This window comes from Rhinoraja longicauda, chromosome 31 (genome assembly GCF_053455715.1).
Source record: "Rhinoraja longicauda isolate Sanriku21f chromosome 31, sRhiLon1.1, whole genome shotgun sequence".
Lineage (NCBI taxonomy): Eukaryota > Metazoa > Chordata > Chondrichthyes > Rajiformes > Arhynchobatidae > Rhinoraja > Rhinoraja longicauda.
Window position 1 is genome coordinate 19,293,006 of NC_135983.1, and position 11,731 is coordinate 19,304,736.

Consider the following 11,731-nt stretch of genomic DNA (forward strand, 5'->3'; position numbering starts at 1 on the left):
TTGTATACACTGGAATTTAGAAGGATGAGGGGGGATCTTATTGAAACATATAAGATAATTAGGGGATTGGACACATTAGAGGCAGGAAACATGTTCCCAATGTTGGGGGAGTCCAGAACAAGGGGCCACCGTTTAAGAATAAGGGGTAGGCCATTTAGAACGGAGATGAGGAAGAACTTTTTCAGTCAGAGAGTGGTGAAGGTGTGGAATTCTCTGCCTCAGAAGGCAGTGGAGGTCAGTTCGTTGGATGCTTTCAAGAGAGAGCTGGATAGAGCTCTTAAGGATAGCGGAGTGAGGGGGTATGGGGAGAAGGCAGGAACGGGGTACTGATTGAGAGTGATCAGCCATGATCGCATTGAATGGCGGTGCTGGCTCGAAGGGCTGAATGGCCTACTCCTGCACCTATTGTCTATTGTCTATTGTCTATTATCAAATGGGTGGAGGTGAAAAGAACTAACGGGGAAGTATTGTAGTCCATACACGTAAGGGAGGATGCAGTTCTGGATTTAATTTTAGGGATGGAACCTGCTACTGGTGGAAGGGTATTATCAGTGAGAGAGCATTTGGATGATGGTTAACACAAGCCTACTAGGTTTACCATAATGTGTAGGAAGAAATTGCAGATGCTGGTTTAAAATCGAAGATAGACACAAAAAGCTGGAGTAACTCAGCGGGACAGGCGACATCTCTGGAGACAAGGAATGGGTGATGTTTTGGGTCGAGACCCTTCTTCGGACCATAATAACGAAAGAGGACAGATATACACCATGAGTAAAGGTTTGCACATAGGAAAAAGTTGATTTTAATAAATTTGAGGTGAGGTTTTCCAAAAATGATCTTAAAAGCAGGCACATGATGTTAAATAACTAAGTAATGTATTGCCACCAAAAATACATATGACTCCCAAATCTGGAGTCCTATAAAAGATCAGGGCAAACCAAAACTAGCAGGAACTTAATGCTGCAGGAAGCATCTCTGGAATGCCAGAGATTGTGAAGAGACTTGATAGAAGTATATATAAATTATGAGAGCCATAGGTAGGGTAGACAGTCAGAACCTTTTTCCCAGGGTGGGAATATCACATATTAGAGGGCATAGCTTCAAGGTGAGAGGGGTAAAGTTCAAAATACACAAGTATTTCTTATACAGAAGGTGATGAGCGCCTGAAACATGGTGCCGGGGGTGATGATTGAGGCAGATACGATGAAGCATTTAAGGGACTTTTGGATAGGCACAAGGATATGCAGGGGATGGAGGAAATATGGATTATATGCCGCCAGATGAGAGTTGGTCTTGGCATCATGTTTGGCCTGGACATTGTGAGCCAAAGGGCCTGTTGATGTGTTGTCCTGTTCTTTGTTCTAAGTTCTCAAATTTGAAAAAAGCTAATTTTAATAAAGTTGGGACGTACTTGTTGTTCAGTCTATAACTGAGCAATGTATTGCCACAAAGAATGGTATGCGTCCCAAGTCTCAAGTCCCGTTAAAAATCAAGGTAAGCCAAAATCAACAGAACATTATTGTTGCAGCAAGCTCAGTGGTAGCTGGAGAGTGCAGGGGTGGACGTATAGTGGAATTAGAGGACAAAACAAATGGTGTTGGAATATACAAAGAACCAGAAGTTCTGACTTCACAAATGTGGAGCACAACACAGACATTGTGATTAAAGAGTTGGGATGGGAATTGGTTGGGATGAACATGCTGAGGGAAAATTACAAAGACATTTCGCATTTTTGAATGTGGATACATCAGAAGGCCTGGTTGAAATGCAGTTCTATTTTTGATGGTACAAGTCAGAATCACTAAAATGATGAAAACTTGATTTTCAAATGTTTACAATTGTTATTTATTTTTTTGTTTATTAAAGTTATTAGTTTATTAAATTAGAAGTTGATTGGTCATCAAATCAAAACAGAAGAGGGGGGAATTATGAAAAAATTGCTGCGAAATGTAACTTAATTTTTAATTCATGAGCGTGTTGGCCACTATTTGTCTTAAAATAAAACATTGTTGAAAAGTATCCTAGGTTGTCAACAGGTGCAAGGAGGTGAAGCAGCAGAAAGTCTGGCCGATATTTTCCCATCATTCTTCCTGAGAAACTGCAACTATTATATTAAATAGGTGATCAACCCCAAATGTGAACTCTGTTTCTCTCCACTGATACCTCCTGACCTACTGAGAAGTTTCAGCATTTTATAGTTTTATTTCAGATTTCCAGCATCTGCTGCATTTATTTTTGGACTTGTATACGTGAATGGGTTAAAGTAAATGCCGTCCAGTCTACCTTAAGGTTGCATTGGGTAAATGATTCGGAAAAATTTAGAGCTTTCAATATTAAGTGATATTTATAAAAAGGCATGAAAAGATGATGTTTCACTGACATACATTTTTCAAGGGGGCAACAATGAGTTTTGATGCAAGTATCCATTTGGTGAAGTCAAAATGAATTTTAAATGACAAAGTTTACAAAACAATCAAAGGAGAGTCAGTGGATGTTATTTACCTAGATTTTCAGAAAGCCTTTAATAAGGTGTCACACATGAGGCTGCGATGGAAGATGAGAGCCCATGGTATCAAAGGGCAGATACTAGCATGGATGGCAGAGTGGCTGGATGACAGAAGGCAAAGAGTGGCAAGCAAGGGGGCTTTTTCTGGTTGGCTGCCTGTGGCTAGCGGAGTTCCGCAGAGGTCGGTGCTGGGGCTGCTACTCTTCACGTCGTATATTAATGATTTGGATGAGGGGATTGTGGCCACGTTTGCAGATGATTCAAAAATAGGTGGAGGGGCAGGTAGCGTAGAGAAAGCAGGGACTCTTCAGATGGACTTGGACAGGTTGGGAGAGTGGGCAGAGAAGTGGCCGATGGAATATCGTGTAGCAAAGTGTGGAGTCATGCATTTGGTAGCAGGAATAAAGGCGTAGACTATATTCTAAATGGGGAGAGAATCCAGAAATCGGAGGTGCAAAGGGACTTGGGAGTGCTGGTGCAGGATTCCAAAAAAGTTCATCTGCAAGTCGAATCGATAGTAAGGAAGACAAACGCAATGCTCACATTTATTTCAAGAGGGCTAGAATACAAAAACAGGGGTGTAATGCTGAGGCTCCATAAGGTACTGGTCAGGCTGCATTTGGAGTACTGTGAGCAATTTTGGGCACCATATCTGAGGAAGGATGTGCTGGCTCTGGAGAGAGTCCAGGGGCAGGTTTACACAAATGATCCCAGGAATGAGTGGGTTAACATATGATGAGCATTTGACGGCACTGGGCCTGTACTCACTGGAGTTTAGAAGGATGAGGGGAGACCTCATTGAGACTTACCGAATAGTGAAAGGCTTGGATAGAGTGGATTTGGAGAGGATATTTCCACTAGTGGGAGAGTCTAGGACTAGAGGCCTCAGAATTAAAGGACTTTCCTTTAGGAAAGAGAAGAGGAGGAATTTCTTTAGTCAGAGGGTGGTGAATCTGTGGAATTCTTTGCAACAGAAGGCTGAGGAGGCCAAGTCAATGGATATTTTTACGGCAGAGATAGATAGATTCTTGATTAGTACGGTTGTCCAGGGTTATAGGGAGAGTGCAGGAGAATGTGGTTAGGAGAGAGAGATAGATCATCCATAATTGAATGGCGGAGCAAACTTGATGGGCCAAATGGCCTAATTCTGCTCCTATCACTTATGACCTTATGACACTAAGATGCAAAAAAAAGGATGATTGGCATTTATGTAATGCATCTCATGACCATAGTTGGACACAATCACCGCTGTGACATAGAAATGCTTTGGTCACTTTGCAATAATGTAGCACTGTCCAGCTTTGGCATGTCTCTAATGACTTTTACAAATTTTTACAGATTCTCCATGGAGAACATACTGTTGGGTCGCGTTATAGTTTAGTTTGAGGACAGCTCTGCTCAAGACCGCAAGAAATTGCAGAGACTTGTGAGTGTGGTCTAGTCCATCACACAAACCAAACATCCCACCATCGACCCTTCTTCACACTGCCTCAGAGAAGCAGCCAACATAATCAAAGACTTGTCCTACCCAGGTCATTCCTCCATCCCCTGCTCCTGTCCGGCAGAAGGGACAGAAGCTTGAAAGTGCACGCCATCAGACTCAGGAGCAGCTTCTTTCTCTTTCTTATCAGGCTTCTGAATGGTTCTTCCATAAGCTAGGGTGCTTCCAATTCTCCTCTACACCATTGTGGCCATTGTATTTTGTCTATGGAAATGATGCACTGCAATGCTGAGAAATATATTGTGCACTCTGTATCTTCCCCGTTGCTCTATCTACAGTACTTGAGTTTGACTAGATTGTGTTTATGGATAGTATATCCGATCTGTTTGGATAGCATACAAAACAAAGGTTTTCACTCTACCTCGGTTCAAATGAGAATAATAAATCTAAACCTACTTAAGATGGGATGGGAGCAGGGGAAGAGGGTTTTGTGACCTCTGTTGCCGTTGGTCCCCAATACTGTAATTTTTTTATCACAACATTTCTATTTTTAACAGAAGTACTTCATCATAATGCAGAGTGTGTTTTACCCCGATGAGCGAATACAAGCCCGGTATGTAGTCACTTTAAGTGTTGATTTACATGTGAAATAAGTGAACATCCCCTTTTAATTTTTATTAGGTCTTCTTCAGTCTGCACTCCTCGTATTGTGTTGGACTAATTACTGCTTTTACTGGTCTGCACATAACCAAGGAGACATCTTATAGCCATTCAGACTGTTTCCACTATTCCCCAAGGAAGAGTAAGAGGGATTGAAAGCAACTTTTAGGTGCAATAAAGCTTTGAATGCATTAAGATGGCATTTGCTTTTGCATTTGCATTCTTAATGTTCTGAACCGCTACATTTCCTCTCACCAACCTTCTAAACCACTTAGCCCGTGAGTGTGACAGCAATTACTGTGTTAAGCTGTTAACCAACATTACTGTTTTCCCCAGGTATGACGTCAAGGGTTGCCAGGTTAGTCGATGGACAGAACCTGTCCCCGAGGGTAGCAACATCATTGTGGTTCTTAAAGACATGAACTTTGAAGGGAACACGATTGGCCTGGGTAAAGATCAATTTTCAGTGCTTGTATATTCATCTCCCTGTGTCAATTCACCCTTCTCTTTGTAGCGGTAGCGTAGCGGTAGAGTTGCTGCTTTACAGCGAATGCAGCGCCGGAGACTCAGGTTCGATCCTGACTACGGGTGCTGCACTGTAAGGAGTTTGTACGTTCTCCCCGTGACCTGCGTGGGTTTTCTCCGAGATCTTCGGTTTCCTCCCACACTCCAAAGACGTACAGGTATGTAGGTTAATTGGCTGGGTAAATGTAAAAATTGTCCCTAGTGGGTGTAGGATAGTGTTAATGTACGGGGATCGCTGGGCGGCATGGACTTGGTGGGCCGAAAAGGCCTGTTTCCGGCTGTATATATATGATATGATATGATAAAATGATTGCTGTAGCTGTTAATTTTGATACTGATGTTATAATCTCATTGGGCAAATGGGAATTACTGATGAATTCCAGGCCACCCCTAGTGCAACCTGAACTTCCAGAATTAATTTCCTGTACATATTGGTTGTAAATTGTTAAATCTACAACTTGAGTTCAAAAGATAAAAGCTAGTGATCTGTGAGAATTAATAATGTTCAGTGATAGTTAATACCTACACCTATTAAACTGATGATATTGTTTCCCAACTGATCAACTTCACGGTTTAAGGAAGTGCTTGATGTCGGAGTGGTGGTGTTTACGCAGTGAATGCTCAGTCCTCATGTAAAGAGGGAAGAGGGGGCACATGAGCAACCTCTCACATGTTCTAACGACTGGGTTTGACACCCAACCTGGGACAGTTTATAATTTACAATCAGATCTGAAGTGGAGTGGATGATAAGCCAAACCAACCCCTTCTCCACCATTCCATGGGAAATTATTCCCCTGGCCGCGAAGAACCAAATTCCCATCGGTTTGGAGGAAAGATGATTTTTTCATTACCTTTTGTGACAAGTGATAGCATTCAAGAGCAGCTGCGATAATCTCCATCTGTACAGATTATTTAATGTGCCGAAGCAATCCAAGGCATTCCCTGTGCACAATGTCAAGGAGTTGTGCAAAAATGGAGGACCAGAAGCTTGGTCGAAAAGAGAAGTTCTACGGTTCATGTTAAAGGTGCAGGGAGGGAGATGACTGATGGAGGGTTTTAGTGTGGGAACTCCAGAGGATGGAGCCCAGCAACTAAACTGAATGGAGCAAGTGGTGGAGAAAATCACATGAGGGGATGGAGGAGGTTGTTGGGATGGAGGAGGTTAGAGTTCGGGAAGGATTAGGACCATGAAAAGCTTATGGGAATTTTATGGCTCAAGGAATGCAACCGGGCATTGCAATTCCTGCCTAAGAACCAAAGATAGATGCAAAATGCTGGGGTAACTCAGCGGGACAGGCAGCATCTCTGGAGAGAAGGAATGGGTGACGTTTCAGGTCGAGACCTGCCTGTCCGGCTGAGTTACTGCAGAATTTTGTGTCTATCTTCGTTTTAAACCAGCATCTGCAGTTCCTTCCTACACTGCCTAAGTACCAGTTGTGATCACCCTAACTGTACTGTCCTTTTGATCTTTCTACGTTGCTTTGGATTCCTGAAACGTTTTGTTCCAGATCAGCAACGATCCTGGATTGTGCGGCAAGTGAACATTGATACGGAATATCTCCGGGCACTTAACGTCCTGGACTACAGCCTCCTGGTGGCCCACCAGCCTCTGCACCTTGACGAGCGGCGGCAGAGCTGGTCCTTTGCAAATGTCATTCTCCGGACCAAGAAGTAAGTAGCTTTAGAGACACAGGCCATCCGGATGTGGAGAGGATGCCTCCAGCAGTGGGAGAGTCTTGGACCAGAGGGCACAGCCTCACAATAAAAGGACGTACCTTTAGAATGGAGATGAAGAGGAATTTATTTAGCCAGAGGGTGATGAATCTATGGAATTCCTTGCCATAAAGGAAGTCAAGTCATTGGGTATTTTTAAATTGGAGATTGACAGATTCTTGATTAGTAAGGGTGTCAAAGGGTATGGAGAGAAGGCAGTAAAATGGGGTTGAGAGGGAAAAATAGATCAACAATGATAGACTGGTGGAGCAGACTCAATAGGCCGGATAGCCTAATTCTGCTCCTGTGTCTTATGAACCCCCAGCTCATCATGAACCTGTGCATAAATCATGAACGAACAAGGTCTAGCACATGCGTCAAGGGCCCAAATGCTGCCTCCTGTGTTGCACAATTCCATGGGTACGATTGATGCTGGTCTTCTATTCTTCAGTTGACAGGTCAACATTATCATGGTTCAAGTCCCACTTCGGGCACTTAAGGTATAATCCAGACCGATACCTCCTGTATTGAAGCAGTGCTTCTAAGATGTTTTCTTTCAGAGGAGACCTTAAACCAGAATCATATTAACCTAATTGGGTAGAATTAAAGATCCTTCAATCATTGTGATGAAGCAAACTGTAATTTTGTCCCAGTGTCCTAGGAAGGACAATATTGATCCCTGAAATAACATAATGAAACAGCTTGAGCATTCCCATGATGTGCTGGTTTGTAGGTTAATTTCCCTTTGTAAATTGTGGTATGTAGGGAGTGGATGCAAAAGTAAGATAACACAGAACTGGTGTGAATGGGTGATTGCTAGTCGGTGTGGACTTGGTGGGACGAAGAGTCTGTTTCCATACTGTATCTTTTAATCAATCAAAATACAAAGTCAGGAACTCAGCGAGTCAGGCAGGATCTGTAAAGGGAGTGGACAGACATTGTTTCAGGTCAGGATCCTTCTTCAGACTTCATCTGTTCATTTTCTTCACAGATGCTGCCTTAATCGCCGAGTTCCTCCAGTACTTTGTGTTTTACTCATGACCTCAGCATCTAACGTTCCTTGAGTGGCCATTAAAGCAGTTTATCTGACCACTGCTCCATGTCTGCATGTGGAGCCTCAATGTTATGAAATTGGCCAGGTTTCCCTGTGTTATTACAGTGGCTGCGTTTCAAAGAAATAATTAATTGACTGTGTAGCACTTTGGGATGCATTCAGGTGAAGATAAACCTTAGAGAACTCCATTCCCCTCCCCTACAGATCGATGCCCGGTGGAGGCAGCCCCAGTCACTCAACCGGGACCCCAGTTCCAGGGCTGGTGGAGGAAGAATCGACTGTGCTGGTGTCTGAGGTTGTAAGTGGCACGGACGAGTGCCACGTCAAGGAGGTCCCCAAGGCAACGTTGTCCTCAGTAGACACCAGTGGGTCAGAGATGGAGCTGACCGAAGTGTCGGTGCAGAATCGGCGACTGCTGCCCAGATCCCAGAACTCCTTGCACATCATCGACGGGGCCCAGACCCGCTACTTTGTGGGAATCATCGACGTCTTCACCGTGTACGGGTTCCGTAAGAAGCTGGAGTACCTGTGGAAATCCATCAGATATCGGGGCCAGTCCTTCTCCACTGTCCATCCTGACAAATATGCCAAGCGACTGTGCCAGTGGGTGGACGACCACACAGTTTAGGAGCTGGGGTAGCTTGAGGGGAGGGTGGGGAAACACTGGGGAAGAGGGCTAGAGTTCAGAGTGAGTGAGAGCGGTGAGGCTAACTTCTGCCACTGGGCATAGTCTATGACCCGACAGGTCACGGGGTGGGAGGCTGTCCTCCTGAAGGAGCAGACACAGCCTTGCCAACAGAAGCATCAGTGTCAGGCACTGGGGGACACTGGCCTGCTTCTGTGCTGTAAAATTCTTGGTGTAAAGACGTCAACATTGCACTTGCTAGAAGCCACTTTCAAATCAAAATACGAGAACAAATTCACTGGTCACCGCATGGAAAAGCTGTCCAGACTTGCATGATGCTCCAGACTGCCTTAAATGGAAGGAGAAAGGAAGCTCTATAATTGAACCTTAAGTATAGTATGTGTACCCAATTCCTCTTCTTTAACAAAGGTAAAGCTTGCTTTTTAAAAAAAATACTGCATGCAGCAAATCAGAGCTCCAGAACACACAGCTGGTCTTGGTCGGCTCACTCCACACAATCTAATCTTCAAATGTCAATGCCTCCCCTGACTAAAACTGCTGCTCTAGCCAACAAAGGGCAGTGCCCACTCAATCTTCATCAGGGTAAACAGTGGGCAGGAATCGAAGAACTCCATATCAGGGTAAAAACACCTGCTAATACCAAACCCAGTACCAGGTCAGCAAAGTGAGGGCATGGTATCTTGACCAAGATCAAACTTCACGTTGCTAGTTGATTGTAAATCACAATAACACAAATGGCTCCAGCAACTAATTTGCAGAAGAACATATTTTCTGTATTTCCTTATGACATAACAGCAGGCCATCATTGTTATCATATCATATCATATATATACAGCCGGAAACAGGCCTTTTCGGCCCACCAAGTCCGTGCCGCCCAGCGATCCCCGTACATTAACACTATCCTACACCCACTAGGGACAATTTTTACATTTACCCAGCCAATTAACCTACATACCTGTACGTCTTTGGAGTGTGGGAGGAAACCGAAGATCTCGGAGAAAACCCACGCAGGTCACGGGGAGAACGTACAAACTCCTTACAGTGCAGCACCCGTAGTCAGGATCGAACCTGAGTCTCCTGCGCTGCATTCGCAGTAAAGCAGCAACTCTACCGCTGCGCTACCGTGCCGCCCAGATATTCTATTAAGATATTTGGACAGTACATGGATAGGAAAGGTTCGGCAAGCTATGTGGGCAAATGCGACTAGTTTAGATGTGGCATCTTGGTCGGCACCGACAATTTGGGCAGAAAGGCTGGTTTCCATGCTGTATCACTCTATAACTCAATCTTTGCAGTCTCTTTAGCAATCTCTGACCTATACTAATTTCCTTTTAATCTATCTCCCCTACATTCCCATTAACTCCCCCAGATTGGATCACTCACCGAAACACTAGGGGCAATTTGCAGCAGCCAATTAACCTACCAACCCATGCTTCTTTAAGATGTGGGTGAAAACCAGAAAACCTGGAGGAAATCCATGCAGTCACAGGGAGAACGTACAAACTCTGCAGTAAGGCAGCAGCTTCACTAGTTGCACCACTGTGCTGCCCCAAATAAAATGGTGAAAATAATTTTTTGAGAGTTCCTAATTACAGCAAGTTGGGATATCCTGTTTTCAAAGGGTGAGTGAGGATTGCTGATACCATGATTATTTGGATTAACGATTAAAGGAATTGGGCATTTTATTGGCACGGTATTATTTTGGGGAAAGTCAACAGCAGTAAGATTATTTGGACAGTTCTCAAACACTTAAGTGGTACGGGTATGATGTCCACATGGAGACCTGTACTGTGTCATCCTGAATACTTGACCTCCTGGGTGTGAATCAGTGACCCGCGGATAGATTTAAGACAATTGGCAAAATAGATTTACATGTACACTTGAAAAGGAAATACTCTTTCCCTCGAATTATTCTCAGTTTTGCATAGCTCAGTGAGGAAGGTGGATTACAGTGTAAGAGTGTTGGTTTGTGAGGAAGATGACTGGTAATGGCAGTGTTCAGTCTGTCACCCAACAGCCTTAAAGTGTTAGCCAGACTGATCCCTAAAATGGGAAATACTGGAAATGTACACAATCCAACAGCAGATTAAAAAGCCTGGCCAATGATCTCGTTGAGCATCCTTTGTTGACAACAACTACTCAAAAGATTGATAGCCTGCCATGTGGCTTTTACTGCATCCCCATTGAATCACGGACGTGAAAATGAATGAGGTGATTCAACACACCCTTGAGGAACTGTATCCTGCAGAACCAGCTCAAAACCAGGACCTCCAACAAAACAGCACACTGCACCCAGATAGAACCACACAGAAACCTATTGGAACCACACAGACACACGGCACCCAGGGAAACCATCTCATATTCTACACCCCAATAAAACCACTTACTCGCTGCGTCCCCATAGAAGCAGCTCATATCTTGAACTCCGATAGAGTTATTAAATATACTGTACTCCAATGGAACTGCTTCATGTGCTGTGACTCTATAGAGCCACCTGTTGTATCATAGGCATATATGTACCATAGAAACACCTCACATATTGCATTCGACAGGCACAAATAATCGGCATTCTAACTCCCATAAACCCAAATGACCCATAGCAAAACCCATTTGATTCATATGACTTGTAATACACATTCGTACCATGTTAGGACACTTAGTAATCCTGGAACCACGATTTGGAAATGATATTTTTTCTTATTTGACGCCACTCTGGACTCTGAACCAGAGGGTTAAGGGTCTCGGTCTCGGGGGTTCAATAAATTTGTATGTAAAATATGGAATCTCAGGCATCGTAAATAATTCATTTGCACTGTGCAATAAAATGATTTTTCCATTCCGTTAACTTTTCGTACACATTGGTCAGAATGAACCAAATCTGAAAACCTCGGGTTTAAACAGAATGTTTCAAAACCTTAACGCACCCCAAAACACTTTGTACCTGACAGAATACTCCAGAAGCTTACTGATTGATCACACAAAGCGCAGCACCAAATGTTGCAGAGCAAGATTCCACAACAGCAATATGATAGGAAGCAGATAATGGCCGGCACGCCCGTGAGAACAACCCGCTGTTCTTGAAAATAGTGGCGAGAGATTCGCCTGACAGCATGTTCTACCTTATGCTCTCAGTGGACAGCGCAAGTGAGGGAAAGCCTCAGACTGGGGATGAGCGGATGTTACAGA

The 11,731-nt window shown here is 43.8% G+C and overlaps 1 protein-coding gene across 2 annotated transcripts in view; it reads left to right on the forward strand.

Moving 5' to 3' along the window:
• Window positions 1-8,529, forward strand: part of pip5kl1 (phosphatidylinositol-4-phosphate 5-kinase-like 1) — a 40,204-nt gene extending 31,675 nt beyond the window's left edge. For both annotated transcript variants that reach the window (XM_078426009.1, XM_078426010.1), the window contains 4 exons: window positions 4,505-4,560; window positions 4,944-5,056; window positions 6,641-6,803; window positions 8,104-8,529. In XM_078426009.1, the coding sequence (XP_078282135.1) occupies window positions 4,505-4,560; window positions 4,944-5,056; window positions 6,641-6,803; window positions 8,104-8,527 (756 nt within the window). In that variant the 3' untranslated portion in view covers window positions 8,528-8,529. The remainder of the gene's footprint in view (window positions 1-4,504; window positions 4,561-4,943; window positions 5,057-6,640; window positions 6,804-8,103) is intronic.
• Window positions 8,530-11,731: the final 3,202 nt, after the last annotated feature.